The sequence below is a fragment of the Camelus bactrianus genome, chromosome 30, assembly GCF_048773025.1.
Source record: "Camelus bactrianus isolate YW-2024 breed Bactrian camel chromosome 30, ASM4877302v1, whole genome shotgun sequence".
Taxonomy (NCBI): Eukaryota; Metazoa; Chordata; class Mammalia; order Artiodactyla; family Camelidae; genus Camelus; species Camelus bactrianus.
Genome location: NC_133568.1, coordinates 11,569,721 through 11,588,905, shown reverse-complemented (window position 1 = coordinate 11,588,905; position 19,185 = coordinate 11,569,721). Strand labels below are relative to the sequence as shown.

The window sequence follows — 19,185 nt, the reverse complement described above, 5'->3', positions numbered from 1 at the left end:
AAACAAAAGTTTAACTATCCCTGTTGAGAAAAACAAAAAGAGGGGGAAATCATCCCAGGGTTGGTTTTGCAGTCCCACCGTCATCAAGGATTCACGTTCCTTCCATCCTTCGGCGCCACCGTCCATGGCATCCTGCATTCTGGCCTTAAGGTTGCCCGTGGTGCAAGATAACTCTGCCAGTTCCTTTCTCAGTTCTGTGAGAAAGAGGCAAGGGTAACAGGCTCACCTACTAGCTGAGCCAGCCCCTTTAAAGAGTTTTCCTGGAAGCCACACCTAACGGCTTATATGTGCTTTCCCCTGGTCACGCACATCTGCAAGGGAAATTGTGGGGGTGGAGCATTAGAAATCTTTTTGACTTGGATAATGACACTGCATCCTTAACAATATAGGGCTTCTCTTTGTAAGGAGGAAAGAGAACATTCTGGGTCGGTGAATAGCTATCTTGGCTATTTCTACTCATTACTTTAAAAAAATCTTTTATTATGGAAATTTTCAAACATATAAAGTTAGAATAGTACAGTGAACCTCATGTTCAACCCATCATCCATCTTCAACCACAATTAATTTACTGCAAATGTGTTATCTATACGCCCTCTCCTCCCACCCCTTGCCTACTGGAATATTTTGAAGCAAACCTCAAACATTATGTCTTTTCATCCAAAAATATTTCCATATTTTATCTCCTAAAGATAGAAACTCTTTAAAAAATTACCATGTTGGTATTATCACACATAAATATTTTAACAATTTTTCCTGAGTAACAAATATCTAGTCAATGTTCAACCTCCCCTGAAATTGTGTCATGAAGTGTTTATTTTTAAAACTGTTGATTTGTTTGAATTAGAATGCAAACAAGATTTACACATTGTTATTTGATTGATGCATTTCTTAAATCTCTTTTAATCTCTACAAACTTACTTTAATTAATTTATATTTTTTAGGGGGGTAATTAGTTTCATTGATTTACTTATTTTTAATGGCAGTACTGGGGATTAAACCCAGGACCTCGTATATGCTAAGCACACACTCTGCCACTGAGCTATACCCTCCCTCAACACTTACTTATTTAGAGCTAATTCCTTAACAGGAACAAAGCTTTTCATTGTAGGACTAAATGTAAGGCTTTAAATGTCAATATTTTATGAAAAATAACATAATAACTGAAATTCACCCTGCAGCATCAAGGACAAACATCATCAGATTATTATCCATGAGAAAATAAACAGGAAGAAGAACACATAAAGGCGCTGAATACAAGAGGAGAGGGGGAAATGTGGAAAAATATAGAAATGAGCAATTGAATCACGCTGCCTGCTTATTTTTCTGGGACTGATTTCTTTGGCAGGACTCCTTCAATTGCAATGATAGAAACTCGATCCAAACTGACTAAGCAAAAAAAAAAAAAAAAAGACTTTATTTGGCTTATAAAACTGTAAAGTGTGTGTATGTGTGTTCAGTTACAGCTGAACCCAGTTACTCAAACATATTATCAGGAAGGCATCTCCATCTCTCAGTTACTTGTGCCTCTGTGTTGGTTCCATTCTCAGGCGGGCTTTTCCTTCTGGTATCTCAGACTTATACCCTTGTAGGTTAGAGTTCTCCATTTCCTAAGAGTTCTAGCAAAAGTCCCAGGATTGCACCTCATCAGCCTGACTTGGGTCATCTGCTCACTCCTGAATCAATCAGCCTTTTTGGATGGGGTGAAATGGCCTGATTCACTAGACAGCCAGGAGCTGGAAACCAGGACAGCCCTACCCTACACAAAGCATGAAGTCTGAGCGTAGGACAGAGGTGGTTTCTTAAGGAAAATCTAGCTGCTTTTATGAGACGGTGGGGACAGGGAGATGTAAAAACAAAACAAACACAAAAACCTATCTTCTTAAGGGTTAAGACCTTCTGAAAGTTCTTTTCTTTAAGAAAAACTTAGCAGTAAAAAAGGAAAACTCGGTTAGAATGCATTTATTCTCCTGGTGCCTTGATCTTTGACTTCTCAGTCTCCAGAACTGTGAGGAATAAATTTCTGTTGTTTATAACCTAGTTGAAGGTATTCTATTACAGCAGCTCAAATAAGGCAGAAGTGTTTTCTCTTCCATTTTTTGGAAGCGTTGGAGAATAATTAGCATTAATTCTTTTTTAAAATGTGGTAAAATTCACCACTGAAACCATCTGATCATGGACTTTTCTTTGTTGGGAGATTTTTTTATAAGAATCTTCAGCCTGGGAAATGTGTTTCTCTGTGTGGTAAAATACACCTAACATAAAAGTTACCATTTTAACTGTTTTTAAGTGTACAGTTCAGTGGCATCAAGTACATTCACATTCTTCTGTGACCATTATCACTATCCATATCCAGAACTTTTTCATCTTCCCAGCCTGAAGCTGTATCAATAATCCCCCATTCCCCTCTTCCTCAACTGCTGGCAACCTCTTAGGAGATTTTTGATTATTCATTCCACTTCTTCAGTTATATAGGTCTTTTTAGATTTTCTATTTCTTATTAAGACAGTTTTGGTAATTTTTATGTTTCTAAATATTCGTCCATCTCATTTACGTTATCTAATTTGTTGGTGTTCAGTGGTTCATAGTACTCTTTCACAATCCTTTTTCTTTCTACAAGATTAGAAGCTCTCAACTTTCATTTCTAATTTAGTTATCTGTGTTCTCTCTCTCTCTCTCTCAGTTCTGTCAATTTTGTTGATCTTTTCTAAAAACTTTTATTTTTGTTGATTTTCTGTATTATTTTTCTATTTTTTATGTCATTATTTCCACTGTAATCTTGATGATATCCTTCCTTCTGCTAACTTTGGGTTTAGTTTGCTCTTCCTTTTATAGTACATTAAAGCATAAAGGTAAGTTTTTGATTTGAGATCTTTTTTTTAATGTGGGTGTTTATAGCTATAAATTTTTCTCTGAGGACTACTTTTGTTGCTGTAAGTTTTTGTATGTTGTGTTTTTATTGTCACCTTACTTAAGGAGGAACAAGGATAAGCATTCAATTGGACTTCTCTTCAGAAACTGTGCAAGCAAGAAGAGAGTGGAGTGAAATATTTAAAGTGTTAAAAGAACAAAAATCACCAATCTAGAATTTTGTATTTAGTGAAATTGTAGTTCAATGTGAAGGAGAAATGAAGACTTTCTCAGATGAGCAAAAGTTGAGGTAATTTGTTGCCAGGAGACTTTTCTTGCAAGAAATGATAAAAGAAGTTCTTCAGAGAGAAAAAGGGAAAGATATAGGGTAGAAATTAGAAAAGGTATAAATGAGGGTAAAATAAAATCTTCTATTTTTCTTATTGAAGTATAGTTGACTTACAATGTTGTGTGAGTATTTTTCTTATTCTTAATTGACCTAACAGATAACAGTTTGTTCAAAATAATAATAATAGCAACAATATACTTGGTAATTATAGCTTCTTGATAAGTGAAATGAATAATAGCAATGTTATAAAGAATGGGGAAGAATTAGGAATATTTTGTTATTATAATGTACTTGGTACTACCCATGAAGTAGTAACGTGTTATGAGAAAGTAACTTGTATTAGTTGTAAATGTATATTGCAAACTCTAGAGCAACCACTAGAAGTTTTTTAAAAAGATGTATAATTGATATGTTAACAGAGAGAAAATATGGTCATAGAAAATTCTCAGTTAAAACCAGAGACAGCAGAAAAAGAGTGGAAGAAAAAAAGATGCAGGTCAACAATACAAAACAGTAACAAATACAGTGGATATTAGTCCAACTATATCAATAATCACTGTAAATGTCAATAATCTAAACATGCCAATTAAAAGACATTGTTAGAATAAGTGGAAAATCAAGATCCAGTTATATGTGTCTATAAAAAAACCCACATTAAGTGTAAGAAAATAGATTAAAGTAAAGGAATGAGAGAGGGAGAGTATAGCTCAAGTAGTAGAGCACATGCTTAGCATGCACAAGGTCCTGGGTTCAATCCCTAGTACCTCCACTAAGATAAATAAATACATAAATAAATAAATAAAATAATCCCCCCCCCAAAAATATGCTCATAGACCACAATAAAATTAAAGTAGAACTCACTAACAGAAAGATAGCTGGAAAATCCCCAAATAATTGGAGATTAAACATCACATTTCTACATAACACGTGCCAAAGAAGTCACAAAAGAAAGTAAAAGTATTTTTGAACAAAAATGCATAAATCAAAATTCTCAATTGAGTAAAACATATTGGAGAAAACGATTTATAAAAAGTATTATCTACATTGAGAATTTTTCTTTGTGATTTATACCAATGCTCAATAAGTAGAGGAACTCGTGGAATGAAAGATTTCCAGTATTATCAGAAAAATAATAAAAATCCATTGAGTCCTAACTCATATTTGTCAATGGAGGGTGGCAGCTTTTTAGACATGAAAAGAAAGTTTTCAGTATTGCTTTAGAGGTGAACATGTAACGCATACAGTATCTATGTGTGAAAAGACGTAAATGAACAGAAACAAACTGACATGAGAGAGGGTGAGGAGGAGACAGGACCATAGTGAGAAGGGAGCTGGGGACCAGAGGGGAAGAGATTTGCTAACTTCACAGAAAGTAGTAACAAAGAAGAGCCTGGGGGTATGTGGGGTGTCCCAGAGGTTGCCTAGCAATGAGAGGAGCGAGAAAAGAGAGGCTGGTGGAGTCTCCATCCATCAACAGGACATTTTCAAACATAATTTCACCAGGTATTAGGAGAGAGTGAACTTGAAGGAAACAGTCAAGAAAACACAAGAGTTTTTAAGTAAAATACAGGTCGTCATACTTGATCAACCTAATTCCATAGGGATGGCCAATTTTTCAGCCAGATCTTCTGGCTTCCTTCCATCTCTACCTCCCAGTCTGCCATATACAGTGAATTAAATCTCACCCAATTATGAGAGAGAAGATTGCAGGGCCCTTTGTCTCCTTCCAGGTCAGGAGGAGATCAGATTCCCACATTTCTCCTCCAGAGCCATCACACATTCTCCCCATTTCGAGACAGAGAAACCACCTAAAGTGAGATTGTGGAGTGCCTCTGGGTGCCAGGTATACACTCAATGACTAAACTGCACATTTATCATTAAGCACACCTGCTTGTCCTCCATGGTCATTGGATGAAGTCCTTCAGATCTGCAATTCTTATTTTTATGGATTTATACAAGGAGAAAAGGCTTTCTGTGATGTTTCTTGGATTGCTCACAGTGATGGTTAATCTCGTGTAGCAGGGCTTGGATGGTGGAGCCAGATTCCTTCTCTCCTCATCCTCAAGGTCCACAGGACAGTGTGGACTATGAGGAATACTGCAGCCAGAGGATTCCCCAGAAAACGGCTGCTCCAGGTGGTCTCAGGCGACCTGACTGAGGAGACTGATGACACTGGGAACGAGCAGGGCTTTCTCAGTTTTATGGTCCATTGTGTCATGGTCCCCTGAGGCCCTCGATGCCCTTCCTGGCTTCTGGGAGGTCAACCCCATTTCCACCTGGGAACAAGAGAACCAAAGTGGAAATCACCAGGAATGGGCAAAAACTACACTCTGGTGGTGGCAAGTGTTAGCTAGGCAGCAGTAGGGAAAGGATAGGGTTAAGCCAAAGTGTGCTTTGTTTTCCAGAAACTAACCATTAAATTGCAGAAAGTTCCTTCCAGACACCGGATGTTCTGAAAATGTTACACACAGTGCATTCCAGCCAACAAGATACCACAGTGAAAACAAGTAACCAAGCACCTACTTGCTTGCAGTTTGGGGCAACCTAGAGTAACCTTTGCCTCATTATAATGATCATGCGTATCACCAGGTTTAAAACTCCCCCAGTCCAGCCATTCAGGGAGACAGCGCTTTGAGAGCTATCTCCTTTTCTCCTTACTTGTCACAAGTAATAAGTGCTTCTGCTTTAATGAAAAATTCTTGGTGTGTTCATTGGCTAAGCACCCTAAGGGACAGACCCATTGCATCCGGTCACACAGGGTCAGTGGAAGTCTTGGTGAAGCTGGTTGTCCTCCATTTCAAAATCTACTTTGGTCCAGCCATTCTCACCAGAGATGGTCAGGTCATCATCATTTGTGGCCTTCCATCCTTGCTCTGGACTAATTCTGAGGGATGGAAGTGCTATTGTAAAGGCCCAGAGGCTGAAAAGTGTTAGGCCTGGCTAAGGAACTGCTCGGAGGAATGACAGCTGGAAAGAGTGGTGGGATGTACCAATACAAATAATTTTTTCCAATTTACACTAAGGAATAGAAGAGTGTCTTATTTGAGCCACACTGAGGACTGGCCAGGGAGTGCAGCCTTCACCAAGGAAGAAAGCACTCCAGAGCATAACTTTCAGCACAGTTTTTGTCCTTGTTAGAACAAAGAACAGGCATTAAACATGACAAGGTTTCAACAGAGATGTATAGTTACAAATTAGCACGGACACATTGAGTGAGCATGACCTTGGCAGGGTTATGCTCACTCTGGGACAGGAACCTTATCTTCCAAGGAGTACTAGCAATGGTGTCAGAGGAAGAAAGGCATTTCTCCCTATTGTAAAAGTGGACATTCTTTACTGTAATGGTTAAAGCAGATTTATGTTTGACAGGTCATAAGTCAGGCTGTTTTGTTCATGTAAAATTCAGAACAAATCACGTATCAGCCAGAAGGGCTTTCCCAGTCCCTAATATGTGAAAATTTCTCCCACCAGAGGTGATGTGGGAGATGTGTTAGCTGATAGTGAGACCCCTAAATTAGGAGGCCCACCAAAGTGTGGGTCCTTGCCTGCTGGCTGGAAAGAATTCATAGCTGAGGCAGAGGAATAGAGCAAAAATGGATTTTATTTCTCAAAAGAGGAAAGGAAGGAAAGTGCTCAAGCAAGGAGAAGGAAAGAAAACCACTGGAGTGAAGAAAAGGGAGCTTTTCTTTTAAAAGGGGAGCTGTCAGCCAAGACGGCTGGTAGACACAGCTTCGGCCTGGGTCGGGCCATGTGGACCTTTAAGGGAGGCTTCTGCCATCATGTCCTCCTTCCGGGCATTATGGAACCAATCAGTTCTTGTTTGAGTTTTTCAGCCTTTGTATGGGCTTTTCCAATTGGTGTCATGGCACTCGTCAATTGTCATGGTGAGACAGGAGGGAAGGGGACTGGGCACAGCCATTCAAGGAATGACACAGCAATGAACACCGAAATGGCGGAAAATTCAACTCCCAGTAGGCCTTGAGGCTCAAGATGGCGGGAGATTTGACTTCTAGTAGCTCTTGAGCTCCATTATAAGCTCATTGTAATATATTACCATGGTAAATGACACTCCCACAGGCGCCATGACAGTTTCAAAGCTAACTATAAAAGGTCAAAGAGTGGGCAGTGGCCAAATTCCTGGAATTCCTGGCCCCTTCCCCAGGGTAGTTGAAATAGTCCTCCTGCTTGTTGACATATGAAGCTACCAAGCCCATAAAAACTGGCAACACTGCCCCTCACAGCCTCTCTCTTTCCCTAATCTTCAGAGATGGCCTGCACTCTTGTCTATGGAATGTGTATCTATTTTTACTTTAACCTGAGCACCCGACCCCTACACCTCATGGCCTTTCTCTTGCCCTCTGAAACAGCCTACACTTGATGTAATATGTATCAGTCTCAATAAATCTACCTTTACTCAACTATGGCTCGCTCTTGAATTCTTTCCTGCACAAAGCCAAAGACCCACACTTGGCAGGGCATATCCAAGGGACTCAACCAAGACCTGGAACACACCACTCCTCACACTCCACATCCGTTTTTCCTGTATCAGTGGCATTGGTGTGTGTGTCATTTAGCATACTAATACATTATAATGATTGTATAAGTCTCAAGGTCCACTGGAAGGCAGATCCTCCACCATCTTGGCCTCACTGGGGTCTACGTAGTTCTTGTTTCTTCTCTGCAGCTGCCTCCTGAGACTTAGACTTCTAAGAGTTAATCAGTTTCTGTTTGAGGGAGGGGCAGGGGGAAGATCCTGGGGCCAACAGCCTTGGTAACAAAAAGGAAAGGTGCTTTTAACCAGAATGCCTGCAATCTAGTGAACCCAGCATCCCCATCCCCCTCCCCAAAACCTCCAAAAATTCTGTTCAGTCATTAAAGTTTTAAAGGGAATTAAAGGAATAACCTCAGTTAATCATTGAGATAGGTGGTCAGAGTCGTTTCCACCCTCCAATGCCTACAGGTTTGTCCTAATCAATTGCTTTACCCTGCTCTCCTAAGACTTAGAGAAGCCAAGGAGACTTCCGCTTTTCTGTAAATAAAAAGCAGGGGTTGGGGTGGGGTTGGGGGGCGGTCCCTCCAGGGTCCTGCTTCCTCCCAGGCATAACGGAGACTGGTTTCCTTCCCAGTATATGGCACACAGTATGCAGGTACCCATTAGTACATGTGGTAGGTAAAAGTGACTGAATGAAAGAATGAGTGTTATTCTATCCAAGTAGTGTTTCCAAGGTGGGCCCCTTTCCCTGTGAACCTCCAGGCAGTACCAGCTGCTGGCGCAGGGAATCCATCACCAAGATGGCGGCGCCCTCGAGGAAGCGGATTAGGACGGAGCCATGCGTTGCCTGTGAATTTACAGACTCGGCCATCTTACGGAATCGGATTCCAAGATGGCGGCGTCCACATGGAAGTCGCGCAGCAGGCGCGACCATATTGCCTAAACGTTTAGGCCGTACAAGCAGTCGCTGTACGGACTCGACCGACAAGGTGGCGGCGCCGTCAGGAAAGCAGAGAGATAGGTGCGGCCATGTTTCCTGAGAACGTACTGGACTCCGCCTCCATACGGGCTCTGTAGTTAAGATGGCAGGGCCTGAGAAACAGTCGGGACCCCTAGGCGGGCAACCTACTTGTTTGTTTCGGAGCCCACGCACTGGGCCTGCGCAGTAGGAGCACGGTGCCTGGGAGGCGCGGCGAAAACCGGAAGTGCTTGCAGGCGTCTCTGCAACGGCCGCGGACGCCGCCGAGTGGTCTGTGCCGGTTCGCGGGTCGCTGGCGGGGTTTGTGTGGGGGTGCGCCGGGAGCGGAGAGATGGTGAGTAAGAGGTCCCAGGATGGGGTCGGCGGCAGAAGTGAGTGGGTAGGGCTGGAAATGGTGGGGTCCATCGGCAGACGCAGGGAGTCTGTGGTGACTCGTAGCGAGAGTCCGTGGGCAGCATGGGGCTGGGGGCCTGTGGTGAGCCTTAACTGGAATCTGCGTGTAGAATGATGGGGGTCTGATTGTCAGATATTTTCACTCCTGTGTGAACCACTTGGGAGTTCTGTGATGAGCCATTACGGGGGTCCGTAATGGAAGTTTAGTGGGGATCCCTGACAGTAGTTCCGTGGGGGTCCGGACGCGGGATTCTTTGTGCAGAGAGGTAAGGGCTTTGCAAAGAGTTGTGCTAGGCAGTCTGTAGTGAGCCGTGATGAGTCTGTATCAGGGGACCCAGGGGGGCGGGGCTGTCTGCGAGGTTAATAACGGGGGAATCTGTGGGGAGCTGTGGTGGGAAGTCTGGAATAAATCAGGTGGTGTCTGTGAGAACCCGTGACAGGGGTCTGTGAGGAGCCATGACGGGGGCCAAGTGTGAAGAGTGGTAGGGTGTTTGTAAAGAGCCATTATGAGTGGGTGAATAGAATGATGAGGTGTCAGTGGGATAAGGGATTGGAAGGTCTGGGACAGAGTGACAGGGGTTTATAAGCAGAGTAATGGGGTGTCAGGTGTAAGTGATGGTGGGTGGTCTGTGGGGAGATTTCTGAGGAGCCACGAGGGGAAGGAAGTCTGTTGGCAGAGTGTTTGGGTCTATGGTGAGCTGCGATGGAGCTGTACTGGAGAGATGAGGTGCTGTGATGGGGGCTCTCTAAGGAGGCATAATGGGGGGATCCCACAGGAGGGGGATGCTTCAGACCCAGAGCCTCCAGATGCTGGGGAGGACAGCAAGTCAGAGAACGGGGAGAATGCGCCCATCTACTGCATCTGCCGCAAACCAGACATCAACTGCTTCATGATGTGAGCCGGGGAGAGGTGGGCGGGACTGACACCTGTCAAGATTGGGTGAGGCCAGTGGGTCTGGCCCCTCACATCTCCATCACTCGCCCTGTCCTCTGCAGCGGGTGTGACAACTGCAATGAGTGGTTTCATGGGGACTGCATCCGGATCACTGAGAAGATGGCCAAGGCCATCCGGGAGTGGTACTGTCGGGAGTGCCGAGGTGAGGGGGTGGACTGGACAGAGCAGGCAGGTGGGGCTTCGAGGGAGGAGTGGGAGCCTTAATGGGAGGGTTGGTCACGGGGAGTAGTGAACTGTGTCTGTGGACAGAGTGGTTGTTGGTCTATGGTGAACTGGAGTGGAGGCTCCACTGTGAGCCATGATAGAAGATCCCACTGGAACAGGTAGCTCTGTCTTGGAGGAAGGAGACAGAGCAGGTGGATGGGACAGGGAAGGAGACAAGAGGAAGAAAGAGTTCTGGGACCATCCAAATCCCCCACTGCCAACCCACACTGGCTCTACCCTCTGCTCCACAGAGAAAGACCCCAAGCTGGAGATCCGCTATCGGCACAAGAAGTCACGGGAGCGAGACAGCAATGAGCGAGACAGCAGTGAGCCCCGGGATGAGGGTGGAGGGCGCAAGAGGCCTGCCCCGGATCCGGACCTGCAGCGCCGGGCAGGGTCAGGGACAGGGGTTGGGGCCCTGCTTGCTCGGGGCTCTGCTTCGCCCCACAAATCCTCTCCACAGCCCTTGGTGGCCACGCCCAGCCAGGTGAGGAGCTGTGATGGCTGGGATGGGTGAGGTGATCCTGCATTGGGCCCTGCTAGGGTTCCTGATTTCTGTTCTGGGCGCTTCCCCTTAGCATCACCAGCAGCAACAGCAGCAACAGCAGCAGCAGATCAAAAGGTCAGCCCGCATGTGTGGCGAGTGTGAGGCCTGCCGGCGCACTGAGGACTGTGGCCACTGTGACTTCTGTCGGGACATGAAAAAGTTTGGGGGCCCCAACAAGATCCGGCAGAAGTGCCGGCTGCGTCAGTGCCAGCTTCGGGCCCGGGTGAGCATGGGCAGAGCTGGGCCGGGTCAGGTCGGGGGGCTAGTGTGTCCAGGAAGAGCTGATTGAGGCGTGGGTGGGCTGGGTGGGGAGGGGCCTAACTGCATACAGACAGGTGGGAAGGAGCCTGGCCTGTCCAGAGGAACAGGGCATGACCAGATGTGCTGGGCTAGCAGGGGAGCCCCCCAGCCTCAGGTGGGCAGGCATGTGAGGGCCGAGAGGCAGGGCTGAGGATGTCTTGGTGATGAGGTGTGTGGAGGGCAGATGTGTCTGGGAGGCGAGGCAGGGCTAGTTGGTGGTGTCAGGCACTTGTGGGAAGGGTAGGGCCACCCTCCATCCACCTGGGGCTGACCTGGGCCTTCCTCCTGCCGGCACAGGAATCGTACAAGTACTTCCCTTCCTCGGTGAGTCCAGCCCCCCAGGGCGGGCGGGGCATGCGGGCAGGGCGGTCAGGGCCAGTCCTGAGATTCTGCCCCGCAGCTCTCGCCGGTGACGCCCTCAGAGTCCCTGCCAAGGCCTCGCCGACCACTGCCCACCCAGCAGCAGCCACAGCCATCACAGAAGCTGGGGCGCCTCCGCGAGGACGAGGGGGCAGTGGCATCGTCAGCAGTCAAGGAGCCACCGGAGGCTACAGCTACGCCTGAGCCCCTCTCGGACGAGGACCTCCCACTGGACCCTGACCTGTATCAGGACTTCTGTGCAGGGGCCTTTGATGACCATGGCCTGGTGAGCAGGCAGAGCGTCCCATGGTGGAAGGGTAGAGTGTCCGTAATGAGGAGAGAGGAGGCAGAGGGTATGGAAGGCTGTTCCGGGGACTGAGTGGGTGGCGAGGAAGTCACGAGGCGGGCAGGTGAATCAGCATGTGCCTCACTTGCAGCCCTGGATGAGCGACACGGAGGAGTCCCCGTTCCTGGACCCGGCACTGCGCAAGCGCGCAGTGAAAGTGAAGCACGTGAAGCGTAGGGAGAAGAAGTCTGAGAAGAAGGTGATGGAGAGGGTGGAGTGGGTGTGGGCGGGGAGACGTGAAGGTCAGGGGCTGGAGGACAAGAACCAGGAAGGGGTAGGGTGCAGGGGAAGGTGGGGGTCCGGGGCTGACTCCAGCTCCGCCCTGACCTGACCTGTGTTGTCCTATAGAAGGAAGAAAGATACAAGCGGCATCGGCAGAAGCAGAAGCACAAGGACAAATGGAAGCACCCAGAGCGCTCCGATGCCAAGGACCCCGCGTCGCTACCGCAGTGCCTGGGGCCTGGCTGTGTGCGCCCTGCCCAGCCCGGCTCCAAGTATTGCTCAGACGACTGTGGCATGAAGCTGGCAGCCAAGTGAGTCACTCCTGGAGGGTTCAAGAGAGTCAGGGGGTACAGGGTAGGGCACGACCAGAGCCCTCTGTTGGCCAGTCCATCACCTGGCCACCACTCAGTCAACCAGGGGCTCACCCATCCATCCACCTCCTCATTGGTCCATCTGACCGTCCACCCAGCCGTCTCCTATTCAGTTGCTCGTCTGCTTAGCCATCTCCCACTCAGTCCCCTGTTTACTTATCCTTTCACCATTTAGTCAGCCGTCCGTTCCACATCCTGAGACCACCCCACTTACTGACCTTGTTGCTTGCCACATTCCCTGCCTGCGTCCCATTCCCGGCCTCCCTGCAGCCGCATCTACGAGATCCTCCCCCAGCGCATCCAACAGTGGCAGCAGAGCCCCTGCATTGCTGAGGAGCATGGTAAGAAGCTCCTCGAACGCATTCGCCGGGAGCAGCAGAGCGCCCGCACCCGCCTTCAGGAAATGGAGCGCCGGTTCCACGAGCTGGAGGCCATTATCCTCCGTGCCAAGCAGCAGGCGGTGCGCGAGGACGAGGAGGTAAGCGAGCAGAGGCACGGCAGCACGGGGCCTGGTCCCCAGCCCTGCCTGGCCTCATCATCTCTTCCACCCTGTGCAGAGCAATGAGGGTGACAGTGATGACACAGACCTGCAGATCTTCTGCGTCTCCTGCGGGCACCCCATCAATCCACGTGTTGCCTTGCGTCACATGGAGCGCTGCTATGCCAAGGTCAGGGTGTCAGCCTGAGGGGGCGGCTGCTATGGGACCGTCACTGGGTCCGTGGGGGAAAGATGTGCTGTCTCAAGGGGGCGTGCGGCGCACATCCACAGTTCCCTCCGTTTGTGCTCACCCCTCCAGTACGAGAGCCAGACGTCCTTTGGGTCCATGTACCCCACACGCATCGAGGGGTGAGTGTGGGCACTGCTTGGGGTTCCCATGGGGCAGTTAAGGCTGGGGTCAGAGGTGAAATGCCAGGTGGGATACTGGCCTGGGCGAGCCAGGTGGGCCCTCCTTCTCGCCTCCACTATCTTTTCTGCTCCAAACCCTGCAGGGCCACGCGACTCTTCTGCGATGTTTACAATCCTCAGAGCAAGACGTACTGTAAGCGGCTCCAGGTGCTGTGCCCCGAGCACTCACGGGACCCCAAAGTAAGATTTCCCTTGAACTCTCCCCATTCTGTCCCCCTCCCTCCTACCTGCCCAACGTTCATCCCTTCACTCCCTCCCCCCGCCTTTTCCTACCTGCCCACTTCCGTAACTGCCGCTTTCCCTGCCTCTTCACCCTTCAGTTCTTTTTCTCCCTGTGGCATCACCTCCTCTTCCTCCCTTTCCCTGCCTCTTCATCCTTTCTCCCTCCCTTTTTCCTTTCCTTTCCACTCTCCCCTGAATTTTCCATCTTTCTCCCTGACTGTCCTCATTCCTGTCCTCCTTCCTGCCTCACCACCCTCCACTTGTCCCCATCCCTGTCTCCCTGCAGGTGCCAGCTGACGAGGTTTGTGGGTGCCCCCTGGTCCGTGACGTCTTTGAGCTCACGGGTGACTTCTGCCGCCTGCCCAAGCGCCAGTGCAACCGGCATTACTGCTGGGAGAAGCTGCGGCGGGCCGAGGTGGACCTGGAGCGCGTGCGCGTGGTAGGTCCTGATGCTGGCCATGGCTGGGCTCGGGGAGCGCTTCCGGAGCCCCCCTCATGGCTCCTTCTGCCCCCCTGCAGTGGTACAAGCTGGACGAGCTGTTTGAGCAGGAGCGCAACGTCCGCACAGCCATGACAAACCGGGCGGGCTTACTGGCCCTGATGCTGCACCAGACCATCCAGCACGACCCGCTCACAACTGACCTGCGCTCCAGTGCCGACCGCTGAGCCCCAGTGGCCCAGACGTCTTCACGGCCTTCACTCCAGATGGGAGCTGCCCTAGCTCCCTCGTTTGTCTGTTCTGCCATTCATGTTTCTCCAGTGGTCCCTGTGTTTCTCCCTGTGGCCGTCCACCATTTGACTGCCTGTCTGGCCCTCTGTCTCTCCATTCTCTGTGCCTGGGTGGGACTGTGGAGTCTGCTCACCCTTGCCTCCCCCAACTCTGGTTTTGTTAATAAAATTTTGATGAACCAAAAAAGATAGCTGTCAATGGTCTCCAAACTTTATTCAGTTACGACTGCATTTCCCACACCCCTAGAGTAGAGTGGCACGCCTGTACCAGGAAGGGTGGGGGTACAGGTGCAGGCTGCAGGTGTAGAGTTGGCACCCACTCTGTGCTCCACAGACCCCCACCCCCACCTCCACACTCCTTGGAGACACGACCTGCTGAAGGAGAGCCCAATGACCTGCATTCTCAGCCTCTCGTTTTGAGACAGTGAGTATACAGTCAGCACTCATTTTGTGTGTGGCTGATTTATGCAGGAGTATTCTTATTCTTGATATTCTCCAGACCAGAGTTGTATTAAGTGATGGACACAAAGCCCTCTTTTGGGACGTGTATACAGCAAGCGCCCACTGAGTTTGTGTCGGGAAGCCCAGCATACCTGGTTGTCAGGTCCAGTCAGCTCCACAGCACTGCCTTTCCAGGCCGGACGCACCTCTGGGGTTGCATGGACCTGGCCTGTTCACCTGCAGAGCAGCACCACCTTCTCCCCCAGTTCCACAGAAGAGATCTTATGTTTAAAGGCAGGACAAGAAAATAGCATAATATACTCCCTGCCTATATTAGGCCCTCCCTAATGGGCAATGTGCTTCTGTCTTATACACTACCCAGACCTCCTCAAAGGCAGGAATGTCTGCTCAACCATAAAGATCAGTGTTTTTTTGTTTTGTTTTTGCTTCTGATTTCAGCAAGGTAGCTCCTTAGGTGACAACGTTCTTAATCCATTCCTAATTCTATAAGGGGTCATGGTGACTGCCACCTGCTTCCTATGTGCAGATCTGGACTGTGTGTCTTTGGTGAACTTTATGTAAAATGTCAGTGTGTCATTTTGATGTATGATCCTTTGTTTCAAAAGTGTACATAACTGTGCCTTTGACTTCTAACAAGCAGAATAGTCCTCAGAATTTTCTGAAAGACTATTTCCCCAGGTTATAATCCTCAGACTGGCTCGAATAAAATTTTGTATTTCTCCTTTAGATTGACTATTAATTAATTTTTTATCAACATATGTCTTATCCTGTTCAATGTCTCTGGTTTAGGTGGGTATCACTGACTATTAGGCAGAGGCTTGGAATTGTCAACAGTCATTTTAATAGGAGTAGCTGACAGATATATACTGATGGGGGATCTTTTTACAGGCTATGTATTTTATCAGTCTTTAGACTTGTTGCATAGCTGTTGCATGTGTACTTTTAGTAGTAGAATTAAAGCAAGCAGGATTACATGCTATGAGTAGATTGATAACCAGGAAAAGGAGAGTAATACATACAATGAAAGTAAGACTCATCTGCAAAGCAGAGTTATAGAAAAAACAACCTAGTCCTAAAGGGAGTGAACTAGGCAGATGATTAAAAGAGTCTGTTTTTCTTACGTCTTATAACCATTTTGCCTTTTCGAAATTTTTTTCTGGGCACGTCTGTACTTCTCCAGAGGTATTGATATAACCGGAATAAGTAATGTGAGCAACAGCATAAACACCTCCTAGTCTGGCCAGTAGAAAAGCTAAGGTAACTTTATTATCCAATGTCACTTGGGCTAAGGAATTTAGGGATGTCTGTCGCGGTACAATGCATTTTGCAGTCTCTTTGGCTCTTTGACCAAAGGAGACTGATAGATTTCTGACCATATCTCTGTTTACATAAACTCCAGCACTAGGAATCAAGATTCTCAGAAGACTTTGCTACCAGGTATCTTGGTGTCCTAATAACATGGGTCTCTTGATTCTGTAATGGAGAGAGAAAAGAGGTCCATCTGTCTCTTTTTATATAGACAGTGGGGTAACATAACACCCCAATAAGCATAAACCTTCTACCTGCCAGCTATTTAGACAGTTACGTGCCCATTCTTGGGAAAGTGGGTTAATCCAATACCATATATGAAGAAAAGCCTGGGGGAGTGCAAGTGATCCCTCCCAGAGTGCTCTGCTTGTTAGCCTCATCAATCAGTTTTGTTAACACACTGTGAAACCACGGGTCACTTCTCTTGCAGGCTTTCCGAGAGCCATCTATGTGGTATTTGATATAAGGGAGTGCTGGCACAACTTACTGGTGTTTTTCTCTTCAAAAGACATTTGCTAATTAAGTGAGGGACAGAGCGAAGGGGTCCTAGGGTAAGTTGTGTTCAGTTTCTGAGGACAGAGGATAGTATCAGACAGGGGATGGACATATTAATATGTTGAAGAATTTGAACCTGAGAGGTTAAGCCAGAAGGAGGTTGGTTCAGGTAAGCAGTAACATTAGGAACATCTGAAAGTTGGTGACAGGCACTATGAGGGGCCGATGTTGCTCTTGTACTGACTGAGGAATTTGATGTCGCATCCAACAGTTAGATTTCCTCAGTGATAACTTTACTAAAGAATTTTCTTTTCATTCTAAACACTGGGGCAAAAGTTTAGCTAGAAGTAAAACAGGAGCTCTCAGTTTCGACAGAGAGACAGACACTTGGTACACAGTACAACTGAACTAGTAGGCTGGGTCTTAGGCCTGGTCTGGACCCTTGGGTTGGCTGTCTGCTGCTATTAACGACTTCTTCTCATCCCAAGCATTAGTGATGTTTGTCTTAGTCGGAGCCATGTGTCAGAAATAGGGATCACAGTCTATTTAGGGGAAGAAGCCTTTTGAAAAAACGAAATGTATGAATCCAGGGGTTTACTCCTTTGAGCTCTGCAGCACAGGGGTTAGTTAATAATACCTGATAGGACCCTTTCCAATACAAAGAATCTTGTATTTGATGTCTCTTCCAATAGACAAAATCTCCAGGATGCAATCCATGATCCTTAAGGTCTTCATTTTCTGGGAGCTCAATGTGAAAGGAATTAATTACCAGCTTTTCATCTTCTTTAAGTGCCTTAGAGATTCCCTGACAATAATACAACATATCACCCTTAAATGATGCTGGTTCTTACATGTCCATCTGGGCACATTGGTCGCCTAGTGATTATTTCAAAAAGAACATCTGATGCTTCCAGAAGGAGTGGCCCTAAGGCTGAGATGCACCAATGGGAGAGTTTTTGGCTATGGAAGATTAAAGGTCTCTGAGAGTTTTGCCAATTGAATTTTGATAGTGCTGTTAGTTCTTCATACCAGTCCGTAAAACTGGGGATGATAAATGCAGTAAAAATGCCACATTATTGGCCAAATGTCATAAATAGATTTACTTATTTGTTCAGTGAAGTGAGTTCCTCTGTCACCATGCAACTCAGAAGGAATTCCCCAAACAGAAATTATCCTTTCCAATAACAATTTACCTACTGTTAAGCCATTGCTCTCCTGCAGGGAAAAACTTCAACCCAGTGTGAAAACATTACCAAGATAAATTTATATCCTTGAGATGGTAGCTTTTAGACAAAGTCCAATTGATACATCTCAAAGGTTTCCTTAGGAAGGGGAACATGGCCTGTGACCCATGAAGTGGTTTTTCTTGGTTTATATTTAGGGCATAGAATATAGCAAGTATGTACCTCATGAGCCACCAGAGGAGAAAGTTTCCAAAATTATTCTTTTCCTCATAAAGCCATCTTTCAGGCACCCAATGAGTTAAGAATGCACATGCTGGAGTAACAGCCATTATGGTCTAATGTGTGAGGAGGTCAAAAATTCCTCCTTTTTGTTGCCACATCTGTTTCTCGTCTTTAGTGGTGATTTCTTGAACATGTGGAAAGAAATCTTTTACTGAGCTAGCAGGGGTCACTTTAAGCAGTGGACATTCTCAAGGATGAACAGGATGAATTTTTTTAATATTTCACTTTTTCTTTTTTAGTGGAGGTACTAGGGGTTGAACCCAGGACCTTGCACAATGCTAAGTGCAATCTACCACTGAGCTATTACTCACTCCTGAACAGGAAGAATTTTTAAAATTGTCTTTTTGGCTGTAGCATCAATGAGCTAATTTCCTGTAGCTTTCTTAGTGTCAGGCTTGGAATGCCCTGGTGTTTTAATAATTGCCAATTGTTTTGGCAGCTATATAGCATTTAATAATTCTGTAATATTTTCCATTTTTTATAGGCTGTCCTGAAGAGGTTAAAAATCCTCGTTTCCATAGTTCTCCATAGTTGTGTGCCACTCCAAAGACATAAAGACTGCCAAGAAATATATATATATTTGCTATCTGGTCTTTAGCTAGTTGACAAACTCTGGTTAAGACAATTAATTCGGCTTGCTGCGCTGACTGTGTTTCTGGTAAAAAAGAACTTTCAATTATGTCCACTGTGGATATTATTGCATATCCAGCTTGGTAATGTCCCTGTTCATCCTTTAAGTAGGATCCTTCTGAAACCCAAATTAAATCAGCACTTTTAAGTCATACCTGGAACAAGAAGATAATCTGTTAATAAAATAGTTGTGGTTGTTTTCTTCCTGTGGTGCTGGAGGCAACGTTGCAGGGTTAAGATTATTACACTGAACTAAGGTAATATTAGGTATAGAAAGCAACAATACTTTGTAAGAAGCTAGTCAGCTTGCAGAATAGTGCTGAGAGTGGTGAGAGTTTAGAAGAGACTCAACTGATTTGGGGACATAAATAGTTAAGAGATTTCATTATTATTTCTTCAATAGTCTTACCTAAGAAAGCCTTTGCTGAAATAGCTCTCATACAAGGTGGAAGTCCTTTTGCTACTGAGCCTAATTACTGACTGTAATATCCTATGGGTTGATGTTGATCACCAGGTTTTTGAGTAATACACCTAAAGCAGCTCCTTTATCTTCAAGTACAAAAAGAAAAAAAATGGCAAATTATAATCGATGTGACCTAAA

At 46.5% G+C, this 19,185-nt stretch overlaps 1 protein-coding gene across 3 annotated transcripts; it reads left to right on the top strand.

Annotated features, from left to right (window-relative positions):
• Positions 1 to 8,758: 8,758 nt before the first annotated feature.
• Positions 8,759 to 14,414, top strand: CXXC1 (CXXC finger protein 1). Of its 3 annotated transcripts, none has more exons than XM_074355410.1 (15): positions 8,760 to 9,001; positions 9,837 to 9,955; positions 10,057 to 10,157; positions 10,471 to 10,706; positions 10,798 to 10,989; positions 11,364 to 11,390; positions 11,467 to 11,712; positions 11,864 to 11,971; positions 12,121 to 12,305; positions 12,541 to 12,843; positions 12,923 to 13,033; positions 13,163 to 13,212; positions 13,356 to 13,452; positions 13,781 to 13,933; positions 14,014 to 14,414. In XM_074355410.1, exons 1-15 carry the CDS (start codon positions 8,999 to 9,001, stop codon positions 14,066 to 14,068), a joined length of 1,986 nt encoding a protein of 661 aa, XP_074211511.1. In that variant the 5' UTR covers positions 8,760 to 8,998; the 3' UTR covers positions 14,069 to 14,414. The 3 variants fall into 3 exon arrangements, with proteins under 3 accessions (XP_074211512.1, XP_074211511.1, XP_010959664.1); XM_010961362.3 differs by having other exon boundaries at positions 8,764 to 9,001; positions 12,636 to 12,843; XM_074355411.1 differs by lacking the exon at positions 11,364 to 11,390 and having other exon boundaries at positions 8,759 to 9,001.
• Positions 14,415 to 19,185: the final 4,771 nt, after the last annotated feature.

Bases quoted from the DNA above. Each gene is read 5' to 3' on its own strand.
- CXXC1 (XM_074355410.1), top strand. The intron at 12,844-12,922 runs GTAAGCGAGCAG...CACCCTGTGCAG, and splicing joins CGGTGCGCGAGGACGAGGAG to AGCAATGAGGGTGACAGTGA. The intron at 13,213-13,355 runs GTGAGTGTGGGC...CAAACCCTGCAG, and splicing joins TACCCCACACGCATCGAGGG to GGCCACGCGACTCTTCTGCG.